The sequence below is a fragment of the Papilio xuthus genome, unplaced genomic scaffold (genome assembly GCF_000836235.2).
Source record: "Papilio xuthus unplaced genomic scaffold, Pxut_1.1 DF825946.1, whole genome shotgun sequence".
NCBI lineage: Eukaryota > Metazoa > Arthropoda > Insecta > Lepidoptera > Papilionidae > Papilio > Papilio xuthus.
Genome location: NW_013532703.1, coordinates 4,790,296 through 4,806,005, shown reverse-complemented (window position 1 = coordinate 4,806,005; position 15,710 = coordinate 4,790,296). Strand labels below are relative to the sequence as shown.

Sequence of the window (15,710 nt, the reverse complement as noted above, 5' to 3'; positions counted from 1 at the left end):
CAATTAATAAGTAAAATATACACGTGAGTTAAGTAACATTCCACCCATAATCTACATAGATTGCATAAAAATATAAATTCTCTTTCCAAATTAAGTTCCAGCTGAACCCTGGCCGCCCTAAAACCTACAACGATAACTCAAACCTTCCAAAACTAGAAAGGCGACTGTAAATTTCAGCATATCAAAAACCCATAAAGCTTTCGTGAAAACTTATCGAGGTACAGTCGCGCACGTAATACATACACTTTAGAAATTGAACTTTATTAGCACGACAAAGTGTACAGTTTACAGTAAACTAAAAAAAGTTAGTAAGCCCGGCAAAATTGAAGCTCCAAGGAGTTCCTTTAAGTATCAAACGTCTGGATTCAAATCTACTGACACTGATACTCTTTAAAATCTGATAAAAACTACAGGAGAATGAACAAAAATACAAACATGATATGTCGTGTTATAAATTTTGCAAAAATGTTACAGTATTATGTTTGTGATTGTACATGTGTCGAGAAGGGCGCCAGTAGTCTCGGTGCGAAAGGGACGACTCGCGAAAGTTGTGCGTCTCCCTCGGGGCGCCCGCCGAGCCGGCGCCGTCTAGCGGCCGTCTGTCGCCACAATGGAGCCTATTACATAACCTGAAAGCTCTCGGCCTCAGCCTCCGGATTTCGCTAATATGAAAATTGGGGCATCATAAAACCGATGTAGGGCGAAACTTTTTTAATGACTGCTTATGTTGTAACAGCAGAATTACACTACACTCGTTATGTTGAATTGATTTCTATATAACACACTTGTTATTATATATGTTTTATCGAAGAGATATAAAAAAGCGATGTAATGTGTTCTTAATTATATTTATATTATAGGATTTTTAGAAGGCGTAAAACTACTGAATTATAAACATTTTTTGTTTGTTCAATATCATATCCTGCGGGAAACAGATCTAAAATGAATTTAAATATTTCAACCATCTGGGAAAACCATAAAATAACGATTATCTAACACGAGCACTGACTCATTTACACTTCCTGAAATGAGCAAATAATATGAAATAAAGAAAGCATTGAATTTGTAAAGTCGTAATTAAGATTTTCTAAAATCTCCTAATAAAAGAACTCCTTAGATTTTTTAAAATTACAGAACCAATTCAAAGCGAACAATAACATTACTATTAAAACTAAATTAATGTTTAATTTAAATAAATATTGTTCATGAGTATAGTAGAAAAAAATCTTTGTCCGGGCGCAGCTGATGTCAAACGGAAGCCGAGGCAACTGATAAGCCACACTGCGGTATCATTGTATACAAATGACGCGTGAGTTGATACGCATTTTATAATACACATGTTAGTACTCTAGGTATCGACTATTGATTCAGTAGTATAAATCACGCCCCTCACTCTCTTACAAAAAAAAACAAGTGTCAACACACGTGTCGCGACTCTCGCTATATTGCAGAAAATTATGTTAATAATTTCTTTGCCTAATTTCCTTTATATTCTTGGTTATTTGGTTTTTATTATAGCCGTAATCACCAGCTTCTTTTGTTTTGAATAAGCTTACTAAGATATTATGTTTCTTTGTTTACAAGATGTAGGTATTAACGGGATACAGAAATTTGTATCAAAGTTGAGAATAATCTTCTTCTTGAAGACTCAACAGCATATGGATTTCCACAAAAGTGTTCCGGGATCGGAAGATCTTCCAAGCAAAGGTCAACGAACCAATGTTTATTTACTTGATAAATATTACAATTCATAAACAAATACAAAATATATCGAGAAGGAATGTTATTATGACAACACAACGTCTATTAAGTAACACGTTATCTTTAATGTAAGCCTAGACGATGATTGTGCGCTCAGAAATAAACATGTAACAAGATAAATACGTCACGCGTGAACTCGTTTGATAAAATGAATTCCTTCTTGAACTTACGCATAAAGTTTTAATTTTAACCTATACTAGATATAGTATATAGAAATAAATAGCTATGTGTATATCAATTCTGAACCGGTGCAAAATTTCAACTCAGACTTGAACCGCTGAGTTGCGGTTCAGCAACTAAATTGGCAACTCACAAATCATAGATATGTGACAACGTACCGCGAGTAGTCTGGTGATTAGCAGGTCGCAACTCGAAATGCAAATCATAACTCTATGCAGGTACCAAATGAGGAAAGTTTTAAAAGATGTTTACATGAACGAATGTTTGAATCAACACTTGTATAAGAAATCAAGAATTTTAGGTATTGTTTAGAACGTACAACTTAGCAATGAATGTATTGCTTCTTACCAATTGTATGCAACAGTCAAGAAACTTGCATCGTGTGAATGGGTCTTTACACCTACATGCAAGTCTCTGTATTACACAGACTCGTATGTGGGTGTATTTACCGGTTGCTTCAAGTATTGAACGGAATTGCGTCGACGTATTCCATTCAATTGTTGAACGTTCTAGAAGCTACTGTATTTACTAAAACGTGATATAATATGAGTCAAAAAGTGTTCAAATTCGGTTCTAATGATTTAATCAAGTTCATTACGATTTATCGCAATCACGAATGTCTATGGAATACTGAAAATGAATATTACAAGAATCGTGATGCACGTAATATTGCACTAGCAGAATTTGCGCAGGAATTTGGAGTTGACGGATTTGGAACTAAGGAAATAACGGCCAAAATAAAAAGTTTAAGAACGCAGTATCACGCGGAAAGAAAAAAGATAATAGATTCAATGGACAACGGTCGCGATACAAGTGATGTTTACAAATCTAAACTCTCATGGTACAATTTAATGGATTCTTTTGTAATGAAAACTTCTGTAAACAGAACTACGCCATCGAATATGGTATGTATTTTAGGGAATTTTCTTTTACTACTTTTAGACATTATTGACGAATGGCGCGCTTTCATTACCAAGTCAAAATGATTAGTGAGGGGACATAAACGTCGACATTTTAAATAGGCTAGTGTTGTGTCTGTACACCGGCACAGTGTCGGATTTTCATCCTAGCAATACATATGAATAAGCTAACGCTTAACCCACCTAATGTTAAGTGTTGATGTGGTCGAAAGATGGTACGCACTAGCTTATTAAATGGCCAATGACCGTACCCTTAAGTTAGGCTCTTCGTCTATAAAACAGAAAAAAAAGTGGTTTGTCCTTTACACCAACGGCATCATCGCAGTTAGGAAAATTCTTTTTTTAAGGAGCCTCTCATGTGTTTGCCATACTCTCTAAATCTTGGTACCTTTAAAGTAGTGAAATTTATGTTTTCAGTACGACACATCACTGGTTTTTAAATTTGAAAATACAGAAAATTGTTCGAATTCAACTGTACAAGTCATCGACGAAATCCCAAAACCGGTGCCCATAAAAAAAAGAAAGAAATCACATGGTAAGAAAGAAAAGACCTCAATAACACTGGAACATATTGAAAAGAGTGCGAGATTAAATAAAGAAGACAATGAATTGGACAATTTTGGCAAATATGTTTCTTCTTCGTTACAAAGATTAAGTACCAAAAACATCATACACGCACAGGACGAAATACAGGCAATATTATCTAAATATAAACTGCAGGAATTAAATGAAAGTCAAAATTCTACTCCAACGCCAGAATCCTCGTATTCAAAACAAAGCAGTGAAGACGCATGGTGCGAATTGTAATTTTATATGTTTATTTCTTCACTAAATACTTTGCTATACCAAAAATATACGATTCTATACTTAAAACAGATATTTTTTTTTTGTGCGTACCTTTAAAAAAACTTCGAACACAGAGCAATTAGCCTGAAGTAAGCGCTTCACTATTTCAGCGATTTCAGGTGGCCGCTCGTTCGTTTGCCACCTTATGATATAAAACAGTACTATCTGACAAAATTATTATAACCTAAAAATTAGAAAAAGTACCTGTGTAAGCACCACTGACTATATACATACATTCCTAATAAGCAATATCCAGCAAGCGATAACTATATGAGATGAATAGTTATACAAAACCGAGCGACTAATTTAACCATGTCGCATATCAAAGAGTACTGAAGTAATCCAGTTAAACCAGTCAACGCGTCCCTTATCTTTGTCCCTAATTTTATGCAAATATTCTCGTAAATGATCTAATCAACTTGCGCCAGGGCTTGGAAAAAGTTGGACTTTTATAGGCATGACTTGCTTGATTGCATGTGTACTTACAAAAAACTGTCACTGAGTATTGAACCTATAATTTACTATGCATTAGTTAAATAAATTGTATTTGAAGATCCATTTTTTCATAAGTAATTGAACTGAGACATTATACAGCGAAAGTGAAGAGTATAATAAAAAAAAAATCATAATTCGTTTGGAAAAAATTTGAGTTGGACAGTCCAAAGTCTAAATTGGATATTACCAATGTATTGATTCTAATTACCGGACCTGTAAGTGTCACTGCATTAAAAATGAACATTGCTCGTTAATTTAAATATTGTACAGTATAATCACGAGGTGGCGCAAGGCAAACCATCAATCAAGAGTAGCATGGCGTAATATCACACAGGAAACCCGTCACAGATGCGATGCAGCTGCGATCACATCCAAAAACTGAATCAAACGGAAACGAAATATAAAAGAAACAAAACTGTAATCAATTTAGTAGAACACAGAATAAAAACGTGCAGGATTACGTATCATCCATCCCAATCCATCAAAACATAAGATTAAGATTTTTTAAGACAAGAAAGCGTAGACTAAAAAGTATTTATGATTTTCAGAAAGGTGGCGTTTATAATCTTTGCCAACTAAATTGCTTCTTTCTATCAAAGATTTTAGTATACTCTTCATTTTCTAATGAATGGGCAATAACCGAGTTATTTCATCAGACATCCGGCCGTGGGCGCGTGGCGACTGGCGCCCACGCCCACCAAAGGTTGGCAGGCCCTTATTTGAGTCAAGCGAAAGTTGTTCTCATGTAAATTGCTTGTAATTATAATAACATTTATATTTTTATCTCACTACAGTTTGATAACGTCATTACCGACACGTAGAGTATATTAAATAATGTGGGGCATAAGTTACATTTAATTGACGCTAAGTTTTATTTAAGATACCTTTAAGCTAAAACGAGAACAGCAGCAAAGTAACAAAGCACCTAATGAACTATTAGATCGTAGTTTGTTGATTTTCAATCAAACTGAGCGACCAGCGGACATAAACAAAATTGTATTTTTTGTATAATAAAATAAAAAAAAACAATAAACAAAAGGCATGCGACGGAATTAAAGAAAACTCTTGCATTAATTTAGTCATGTTAATTTTATTTGCGCAATATTATTTGTGTTTTACAAAATCATTCTCAGCAAAAATAAAACATAGTCACACAAGTTACGACGCTGTGGCAATGTACATTCAACAAAGTCTAATACGTGCAAGCAAGATTCAATTTTACTTTACCACTTCTAACCAATTGGAATCATATTACAAAATAAAGTAAATCTACAACAGTTTATTCATACTTAATATGGATTACAAATCTAATTTAATAATATTACTAAGAATTGATGTACGGCATTTTAACAAAGTTAATTGAAAATTTTCCTGTAGTACAAATTTTGCGATTAGCGACTAGATATCAGCTATACCCAAATTACAAATAAAGTTTGTCCCTTTTCCTTATTCGATTGTCACTAGCAGTAAGAGAAATAAAATACTTAGCCATTGTTAAACTTTCTCTGCCCCTAAACGTATAAGATGGATAAGAATAATTATATCGTCTTGTGATTACAATGAAAAGGTAACGCTAAAAAATAAAATACGAAACTTGAACTCTAACTTGCTGATTTTAATTTATGTAAACTGCCGATTGAAAAGCAAACCAATCGACGATCACGTATGCCATGACGTCATCACCAAACACACGCAGTGTCATCGTAAGATGACGTTTACATCATTCATAACAAGGAAAAATATTTGTATTTTATTAATTCATCCAAATAATATGTCATTCTATAATTGTAAACAATTCGCCATTCAACATTTTCCTTCAAATAATTCCGAGACCAAGATCCCTTTTTAAAGCATATGTTTTTTTTTCAAAGATAATGACAGGGATGACGATGTTTTATACATAGATTATGCAAGCTATGTTCTAACTTAATAAACTGAAAATGGAAGGAGAAACTAGAACTATTCAATAAATAAATATGTTTATAAATCCTGCAGACGTATTAAAGTATCAATGTCGTACACACCTTTGCTAAGCATCGACGATATCACATTTCGCACTCATAATGAAATAATAAACCGCTCTAACGACCATTTAAAAATGCAACGTCATTTCAGCACATTGCACTTGTGAAATATCAAAAATACTATTCACACGCTAAGTAAATTATGTCAGTATAAATATTATATTTTCGTATTTATCAGGGCAATGTGCGATAAGGCTGTGATCTGTCTTGTTACGGAAATATGACGCGGGCAGAGGCTTTATATCATTTCGGCACAAGATAATATTTGGGCGGCGTTGATTTGAGTATTTTGTACAAATTCAAAATCAAATATTAATACACAGTAAGTTAAATAGACACAATACTTGTCTTCCAAATCGTAAAATAAAAACCATAAAACTTAATGTCTCTAAGACCATATTTTCAGATTACCGTGGGTTTTCGAGACAGAAACTCTCCGTTTAAAACATATTACCTCTATTTTTGCCAAAGATAATGAAAAGGACGACGATATGATTAATACAGGGATTTTGGTCTCAGAAGCCAACGATTAATGGTGTTCATTTGTTAAAATCGCAGAGATTACTTACGAATTCGTATTTGATTTTTTTAGCAATGTAAAAAGTATATTTATATTGTAAATACTAAGATCGTAGTAAATCGATTACCCTGATTATTAGACTGTGAAGTATTTTGTTTACCCTCGACCTCGAACCTCGACCTGCGCTTACATTAGATAACGCAACAACTCTTAGAACAAATTCTTTCAAAAGAAGACGTACATGCGACGTTCGGACGACGTTTAAACAGGTGTGCACTGATAAGGCATTACACAAATACTATTTACTTACATGTTCAAGCAAATTCCAACTTATAATAATAATTGTCTGTAAACAACACAATAGTGCTGTCTTTGTCTCCACCTAACTTAAAGCCATACTCAGAGACGTGTCCCTTAGTGTAAAATTACTAAGGAAAATATATTATATACTCAGGGAAGTCTATACAACTATCAAAGTAATCTGAGTGAACCACTTAGTTTTTTCTTGTATGGGTACACCGAAATATCCAAATTCGTCTCATTTCGATAAATAATGGAATCGTAGTCTAAGATTTTTTTTAATTCATAATATGTAAAAAATTGCATAAAAACAATTGTAAAATTTCCTCTTAGCGTATAAAAACTTGCCACCACATAAACCTTGGAGCTGCTACATTTTGTGGGTCACGGTTGTTCTTAATGTCATCAACATACTGAGAATTCGAACACAAATCATGTTACGCACACACATGATATATTTTTAACCATTAGTAATTCGACCTTGCGAAGATCAACTTTGGTCAATAATATTTTTAATTATAAACAAAATACCAACGATAAAAAACAGTATCAAAAAATGTGTCAGTTTTTTAAGATATTAAAAAAAAATAAACTAACGTCACTGATTGCACAGTCACATGGTCCATAATTATAACAGAATGTATTACTTTTTTAAATTCATAGAAATATGCGTACATTCACCAACCAATCTGAAAATAGTGATTCAAATATACCATTAAGATGTATGAATCACGCGCAACACAACGCATGGATTTCCCATAAACTAGACGGTGATGTGGTAAATGTTTCGCTTGACGCATAACTGTAGTTAACTATTACACAATACACACCAAAAGAACAATTGCAATTGAGTTATTTTTAATATGTATCAAAACAAAAAACAATCGAAAAACATAACTTAGCAATTTAATTTTTAAAACCTATTAGAATCTAGCTTTTTTCATCACTAAAACGTGATTATTATTACTTACAATCTTCATTAGATACGTAATCGGCAACTGATTTTATTTAAAAAAAATATTTAATTAGCATTAATATTATAATTAACTTATTTAACGTAAAGCACAGAATTGATAACATAATAGTATTATAAAAACCTTAATCTTTGCAAAATGGCTTACACGCGTTTGAACTAAATTCTAACCTACATATTATATAAAATAATTCGGTATAGAGAAGATTATTAAAAAGCTGTTTTTATAACGCCAATATTCAAAAATAGATATTTCGTATAAAATTTATAGCAGTTTTTCGTTGTATACCAACATTATCATTGAGTCCACGTAGGCTGTACTAATTATATTGAAGTGCCGAAATAGTTAACGCGGTATCAGATCAGGCGATGACGTCAGTGTCCTTAACCTGTTACGTCAATTGCTATAATAATTAGAATTATATCACGCAGGTTGTTCTAATTTTAGACTACTAACTTATTTTATTATTGGACTTATTATCTTAGACTTATTTATCAACATCATATCGATTGATTGAAAGGCCAATAATTGTGCCGTTTACCCTATTGTGATACTCGTTTAACAAAAAGTGCTTATTGTCACTATATAAAAACATGGTAAAAGGAAGCAATCTAATGTCAGTCAACAAAAAATTGCTTCGTAACAGATTTGAAAGAAAATCGTTCGATTTCAAGTGTTACCGATTTTGTGTAGATTTTAAGAGTCAGACGAAAGAATTACTACTGTTGTTATGGACTGTGAATTAATCAATAATTTTATTTTAACAAGTTAAGAGCCAAAACCTGTGTAATTAACAACAACAATTGTTTTTATACGATAGCTCATTTAAAACTATAGATTGTTTTCTGTTACTTAACAAAATTTCGCAACTCAGCCAATGGTGTTGAAATCGTTCATCATACAAACTATAGCTAATTAGCAATATTTAGACTGTACAGCAGTCGTGCCGCGGCCTGGCCGCCTGCCAGAGCGATGAACTCATTGTTTTACACGAAATCGGGTTACGAGGCTGCAGGGAAGGCGTTTGACGGCTTTTCATCGTTTATGAATAAAAAATGTCTTCCATTTTTACACACAAGCGATTTTTTAACATGTACTTCCTTTATTGTTTTACGATAATTGACCGTCGATTATGTAAGAGAAAATCGAATGGCATTTTTAAGTAATAACTGGTGAAACACTTATGACTTTCGTTTATTATCACAATATCATTCATAATGAATATTAAAAAAAAAACTTTGCCTTGGCATAGGCCTACAGGAAGCGATGATTATGCCACATTCTTGTACCTCCGATACTGTACTAATTAACATTTTGTTTCTACTTTCGTTATTGGAAGATGGTAGTCGCCAGAGTTAGTTGTAGAGATTTTCTGCATCGCCACGAATACGGCGTCTTTATATTAGTTGCCAGAGTTAAGTAAATTACGTCAATTATAATCGAGAATCCTTCAGCTTACTGAAAATGCCCGTGGCACTGTCGTAATTATTTATCGTGGGTTTCAGAGACCAAAATCTCGTTTTAGAACATATTGTTATCTCTCAGGGATAACGTTAAATTTTATACAGAGATTTTAGTTTCCGAAACCAACGGATAGTGATATTAATTACGAAACATTAGAAGACTCAATCAATAGTTTAATTTAATTTATTTATCGCATCATTATCTTGATAGAGACAAGGACATTGTAACGCCTATAAACAGAACAGGTACATGTGACCAAGTAGGACCTCTCGCAAGTCGTACAGCGGACCATAAATAGATGCGTTATAAGGCGGAAGACACGCCTCGATGTTACGTTGACTGTTTCCATTTCAGTTACATTCTGTGCGATACTGGGGCCAAATGAACCACGCATGCGTGTTTACCCACGCTTCTGTTACGTTTTGTCGCATTTTGGTATAACACATTCAGTGCCGTTGCGATTTACATGTGAACACGCGAGTCGATGGCAGTCAATGTGTTTGTTTCATTACGAAAATTAAATTATTATTTTTTATTTTTATTCAATAAAATGTTATAAAGTAATGTTTACAGATTTTATAAATTGTAGTAAATATTATCATGACACATAAAGCAACTACTTTCTGAGAAATAGTTCATGACCCAGTTAACAGACCAAGCTCATTCATTTTTAGCCGCCTTCATTAAACAAATATATAAATCATTCGAATGAACTTTATTGTATGAATGGAACAATTCTTTGAAGAAAATAATATTTCTTAGACGGTTGAAGGCAAACAATGCAGCAACAATGTTAAAGGTTCAAAAAGTCATATTACAAGTGAACAAGCAGCATCTGTGTGTATAACTATAATAAGAATAACAACAGGATAAAATCTCTAAAAGAAGTTTATTAAATGATGTTTATAAATCTGATTGCAATTTCCTAATTGTGACATAATAAAACAAAACTTCCACTTCTTCATTCCGCCAAAGAAAAAAAATACTACAACATTGATTGTTTACTCATTATTTCAATGTGTTGACAAAAATTGTGTGCTATTAATTATAAGAAAATTTTTATAACAAATTATTCGTACTTGTGAATTATATACATTACAAACCTTATTTCACACACTACTTTTTACAATTGCAATTCATCTAAGATATGGATGATGAACCTTTTCATAGTAACATGCCATTTACATAAGAAAAGTTTAATGACCTAATAGAGATACCACCTAATAATTTTGGTGCCGTCTGTAGGATGAGATACTTTTTTCCTAGAGCATAATGAATTGTTCCATAGGTCCCCCCCACCATCCAAGACCTAAAGTATGCATTTAAACTGAATCCTATAGATAGAAGTTCGATTTTGTAATTATTTTACATTTAGTATTTGTCATTGCTGCATTGCTTGTCAATAACACAGTAACTGTAATAACAAATAACGTAAGCTATATTTTTGGCCTTTCTATCTATATAACCTAAAAAAATTGACCAATTTCAATAAAAATGTGAAAAAAGAAAACAAAAAAAAACTTAAACATTTTGTTATTATGCATACATAGTATAACCTTGAAACAAATCTATAACATAGTATCTTTTGTCTTTTCATTCTTCATATTCATAATGTAAGTAACATTGCCAGTCAGAATGCAGATTGATAATATGCAGACAATAGGATAATTGGATTTGCAAGTGAATGAACTCCTGTTATAGTCAGACAATGTATGATCCAATTAATATTGTTACTCTTAAACAACTACTAGATATTGACGTAAAATTTAAAAATACAGGTGAAATAAACAAATGAAATAATCTATACTTATTGTAACCTAGTACTAAGTACATATACTGCAGTTAAAAAAAAGATTAAGCAACCACAAATTTGGTGTAACATCAACGACCTCAGCATAATTCGATGGCCATCATAAGATATGGTTATTTATTCACATTTTGTTCAATGTTCTTTGATACTATTTTCAATTTATGATGTCATACTGTTATTCACTTCGTGTCACAATTTAATGACCTATAATCAGCTAAATGATTAAAAGAGCAACATTAATATCATTTTAATCACTACAATAAATCAAGTAAATTAGAGTAATTTTAGTATTCTTTGATCAACCTAAATTTTAAAATGTCAACAAAGGTTAAAATAAATGAATTAATATTATGAATTAAAATGTAAGCATACTGATTCTTGTTTAGTATGGTATATATTCTGGTAATAATGTAGCGAGATAAATTTAAAAATAGGTTGCAATAAGCTTAGATCGATATATGAATTTATACTAAATCCTGAAAGCTCCTGCTACAAGATGGCGGGAATGCAACGCGACAAAATCAGGGAGGGTAGTAGCAGTAGGAAACGCACTATTATCGATACGACCTAAATTTGGCTGGGTAATACGTCTCTCAAACAGATGTATGGTTTCCGAATTCTTATGAGTTTTTAGGTGTTTACTAGTGGTTGCAACTGATAGACAGACTACAGGATACACTAAATTTTGAATACTTACAAATTTTATGTTCCTTTAGCGCTTGAAACATCACAAAACACTAATTTTTTCACAAGCACTTACACGCCCCTATAGTATGTAACAACATCACGAGTACACTGCGCCATCTGGTGGACAGCCAATCAGGTCATTTCATTCCAACACCAAGTGCAGCTAACTTCAAACCTTCACAAATTAAATTTGCTTGTTTTAATTATTTTAAAACAAGATACACTTAAAACGGCAATCATCTGTTCATAATTCTTATTCTATATTTTTCAACAAATGTTTCTATGTGACTATATTAGCCTAGTTGGCAGAGATTAACGCCAAGTATTGATTTTTCCGTACAGCTGTGAATCACGCCTTCACGAAACGTAATCGACAGGAGTTTCGCGCAAAGTTGTATCACCAAGCTTGACTCATCGATATTTTTGTTCTTTGCTGTTTAATTCAGCGTTATTTTAAAACATAGAACGTGCGAGACAATCGTGTTAAAAGTATGAATCTTATTAAATGCAATATTTCTCTACGGTTCAGTGATTTTTAAATGAGGGATTTAAAAAAGTAAAATAATTTCAGTATATCTAAGTAGACTTCAATGTATTATGCAGAACGAGAAGAAATCTTTTTGCAGCGCTTAAGAATAACAGAGAACTGTTAGTTATTCAAAATTCCCGGGACTAGGTTTTAAGGAATAATGAAGTTAGTTAGGCTAATGTACATACTAACTCTGTTTAAGTTATTTATTTTAAGCATAATTTAGGTCAAGGAACAATTTTACTTTACTTCTTTTCTACACTAGATGGCGCTGTATTTATTTTACGTTAAAATTGCAACATTTTTTTATGATTACAGCAAATAGCTTTGTTCTGATAGGCAGACGAAATTAACTTGCACAATGATAATTTACCAAAGTAATTCTCTCAGTTTTCGGGTAAGAACTATTTTAAAGTCTATCCATTCTATATCATTGAAGGAATATTCTACTCTAAAACATAACTTTTTATATAATTTAGTTTTGTAGTGAAATGTCTATGTTGTCATTTGTCACCCTTACGCATTAGTTGAGCCGTCGGAGGGGTAGACAGAGTTATGAATATTTTTATTGTTATGCGAGGGGAGTAAAGTCTATTGCACAATAACTTTCATTGAGCCGCTAAATGTACGGAGACGTTTACAGGTACAGTCAAGATGAAAACATTATGTACAGCATTTTATTTCATTCATTTCATTTTCCGACGCTGCTGAACCGTCTCTGGTAGGTGACGATCGATCGGTTTCCCTGATTGCTCGTGATTTCAACACAAAACATATTGTCATCTTTCTCAGTCTTGTAAAAATAATAGGCTATGGATCACATTTGTGTAAATTAGCTCTGAATCCGTTCAAAAGTTCAGATCAATACTTCAATGGTTCAGTGATCTGCTTCACACGTATGAGTGGATCTGCAGGTCATCAATTTTAGTTAAGATACCAGTATTCGGACTAAAAGATCAGTTAGGATTGACTCTGAACTTTTTTTGTTTCAGGATATTGTAAAATCACAAAGCTTTTCTAGTTAATAATACAAAGATGTTAATAATTTCCTCCGCGACTGTACATGCTTAGTTTTATTAACGTTGTAGATGGTAATGTCTTAACATTTTAATTATAATGTATCCGACATAATGATGATGGTAAAACCTAGATGATGATCATTGAATACTTGAATACAATACTAGAATGAAGAATAAACTGTATTCAAAGAAAAGTGGATTAGCAATTATACTGTAAAGTTGGGATGGATCGTTGTTTGTTAGAAGATACCTTCAAAACAGCTCAACGGATCACGATGATATTTGGCGGACAGATAGACCATACTTTGGAAGAAAACATAGGCTGGCTGGCGATTAATGGCGGCTAATTAATAAATAATTAAAAAATAATAATCACAGTCCTCTAAGAGATTGTTCTCACTCTAACAGATTTTTCTCTTACAAAAGTTTCTAGCTTATGGAGATCGTACTTTTGAACCGGATAATGACTCGCTTATAGAGGTTTCTCGCTCATCCAGGTTCCACTATATTTCTTTCTTGATGTGATTCTTGTCACTCACTGCTATCCGATTTTAAAATAAAGGAGTATAGAGAATTTTTATTCAAAAAAATTACCATTTCTTAAGTGTTGTCTAGCCTCTGTATCCGTTGATGTTTACAGTCGATATGTTCTTGTATGTGAACGACGGGGCGCCGGCGCCGGCGGAGTAAATCACGCGTCACTAGCACATGAATCACAACATCCCCTACACGCTAAGATATCTAGATGCAATAAAAGATAGCGGCCCTCCCCGCTATCACACATTTGTTACTATTTCTTTAGATACGTGACCGATTGTTTTGTTACAGACTAACTTACACACAGATCTTATACGCATATATAACAGTGGCGTGGGTTCGGAGAACAACATCATAGTTTAAAACCAACTCATTGTTAGAAAAAATATCGAAAAGGTACGCAATATTGCTATCAGATATTAATAAATTATTTACGATTGATTAAGTACATATAAAAAGATGGCAATATGCATTAACAAGTCTAATGTGTAAGTGTATTATTCATAATTTTGATTTGTTAATTACTACTGCTAATAACGGTACACATATAAAGTTGACCATGAACGTTACTGCAAAGCCTCTGTTGTATAGCTACTCTGTGCATAAAACGTTTTAGGACTCGTGTACACGCGTCAATATAATCAATGCGCGCGGTTCAAATGTAGACTAAAATTGTATGAATGATTTTTCCTTAGGGTTGGGTACGATCCGATATCGACACAAGTTTTTGTACTCCAGCGTAATAAAGATAAATATCTCAATGGCCTGTTTTATTCTGCAATTCGGCAAGATTGAGTCGATTTCCCGCTGCGCGATAGATAAATAAGAACGAACTTAGAACGAAACTAAAAACACAATATTGGGGAGGCCTGAGATATCTTACTTATATTATAAAATATATGTGAAAGTTTAGATGGAGGTATGGATGGATGGATGTTTGTTTGAAGGTATCTCAAAAACGCCTCAATTGATCTCGATGAAATTTGGCATAGATGTAGAACAAATAATCTCGAAAAACACATAGGCTACTATTTTTTTTTTAATTCTAGGCAGACGGAGTCGCGGGCTACAGGCTAGTTGAATCATATGTGATCAATATTGCTTAATCTAGAAACGGTGAAGTTTGTAATTAAATTGAAATGTTACCTTTATATATCTATACTATTTTACGAATACCCACCAAGTAGATCTTTGCATTTTTTATGAAACTGGCATAAAATTTGGCGAGTTTTTATAAAAAAAAATGGTGTCATTGTGTGCGCAAATACCTTTTATCTTGGACGTTTTGTTTAAATAAGAAGTTGATGCGAAACATAACCTAAAATTTGTGACCGCTGGTGTTTGAAATTAAGAAATTATTGAAATAATTTGTTAATCGTGTAAGAATTTAAACTTATGATAAATGTGGAACAAAGTAAGTACCAAACATATTTATTTTTAGTTGTCTTTTTCATATTAATTTTACATTGGAATGCTTTTTCGTTTAATTTAACCTATACGTTATTGTACACTTTGAGCATGAACTTATTTACCATGGAGATCAAATAGTAACTGTTGTTAATCGTTTAAAGACACTTTTTCTTAGTAAACAATAAACAAATGCTCAAGTTACGAGGATAAGGGAAATAGCCGTTCTTTGTTTAG

At 32.8% G+C, this 15,710-nt stretch overlaps 3 protein-coding genes across 9 annotated transcripts in view; 2 read left to right on the top strand and 1 right to left on the bottom strand.

Moving 5' to 3' along the window:
• rhea (Talin_middle and talin-RS domain-containing protein rhea) overlaps positions 1-12,169 on the bottom strand; it is a 58,649-nt gene extending 46,480 nt beyond the window's left edge. For 3 of the 7 annotated variants that reach the window (XM_013320716.1, XM_013320718.1, XM_013320717.1), the window contains exon 1: positions 11,992-12,159. The gene's annotated coding sequence lies outside the window, so the exon portion shown is untranslated. Of the gene's footprint in view, positions 1-11,991 lie in introns of all 7 variants that reach the window. The other 4 variants (XM_013320720.1, XM_013320721.1, XM_013320719.1 and 1 more) reach the window with 3 other exon arrangements.
• Positions 2,457-3,704, top strand: LOC106124248 (uncharacterized). Its single transcript, XM_013320726.1, has 2 exons — positions 2,457-2,846; positions 3,279-3,704. The coding sequence occupies exons 1-2, from the start codon at positions 2,487-2,489 to the stop codon at positions 3,666-3,668; spliced, it is 750 nt and encodes a 249-aa protein (XP_013176180.1). The 5' UTR covers positions 2,457-2,486; the 3' UTR covers positions 3,669-3,704.
• A 3,149-nt stretch (positions 12,170-15,318) lies between the features above and the next one.
• Positions 15,319-15,710, top strand: part of LOC106124288 (uncharacterized) — a 60,027-nt gene continuing 59,635 nt past the window's right edge. Inside the window, exon 1 of the mRNA XM_013320783.1 lies at positions 15,319-15,480. Within this exon, the coding sequence (XP_013176237.1) occupies positions 15,462-15,480 (19 nt within the window). The 5' untranslated portion in view covers positions 15,319-15,461. The remainder of the gene's footprint in view (positions 15,481-15,710) is intronic.

Coding starts and splice junctions, on each gene's coding strand:
- LOC106124248 (XM_013320726.1), top strand. CDS start 2,487: ATGAGTCAAAAAGTGTTCAAATTCGGTTCTAATGATTTAATCAAGTTC. Junction 2,847..3,278: donor GAACTACGCCATCGAATATG/GTATGTATTTTA, acceptor TTATGTTTTCAG/TACGACACATCACTGGTTTT.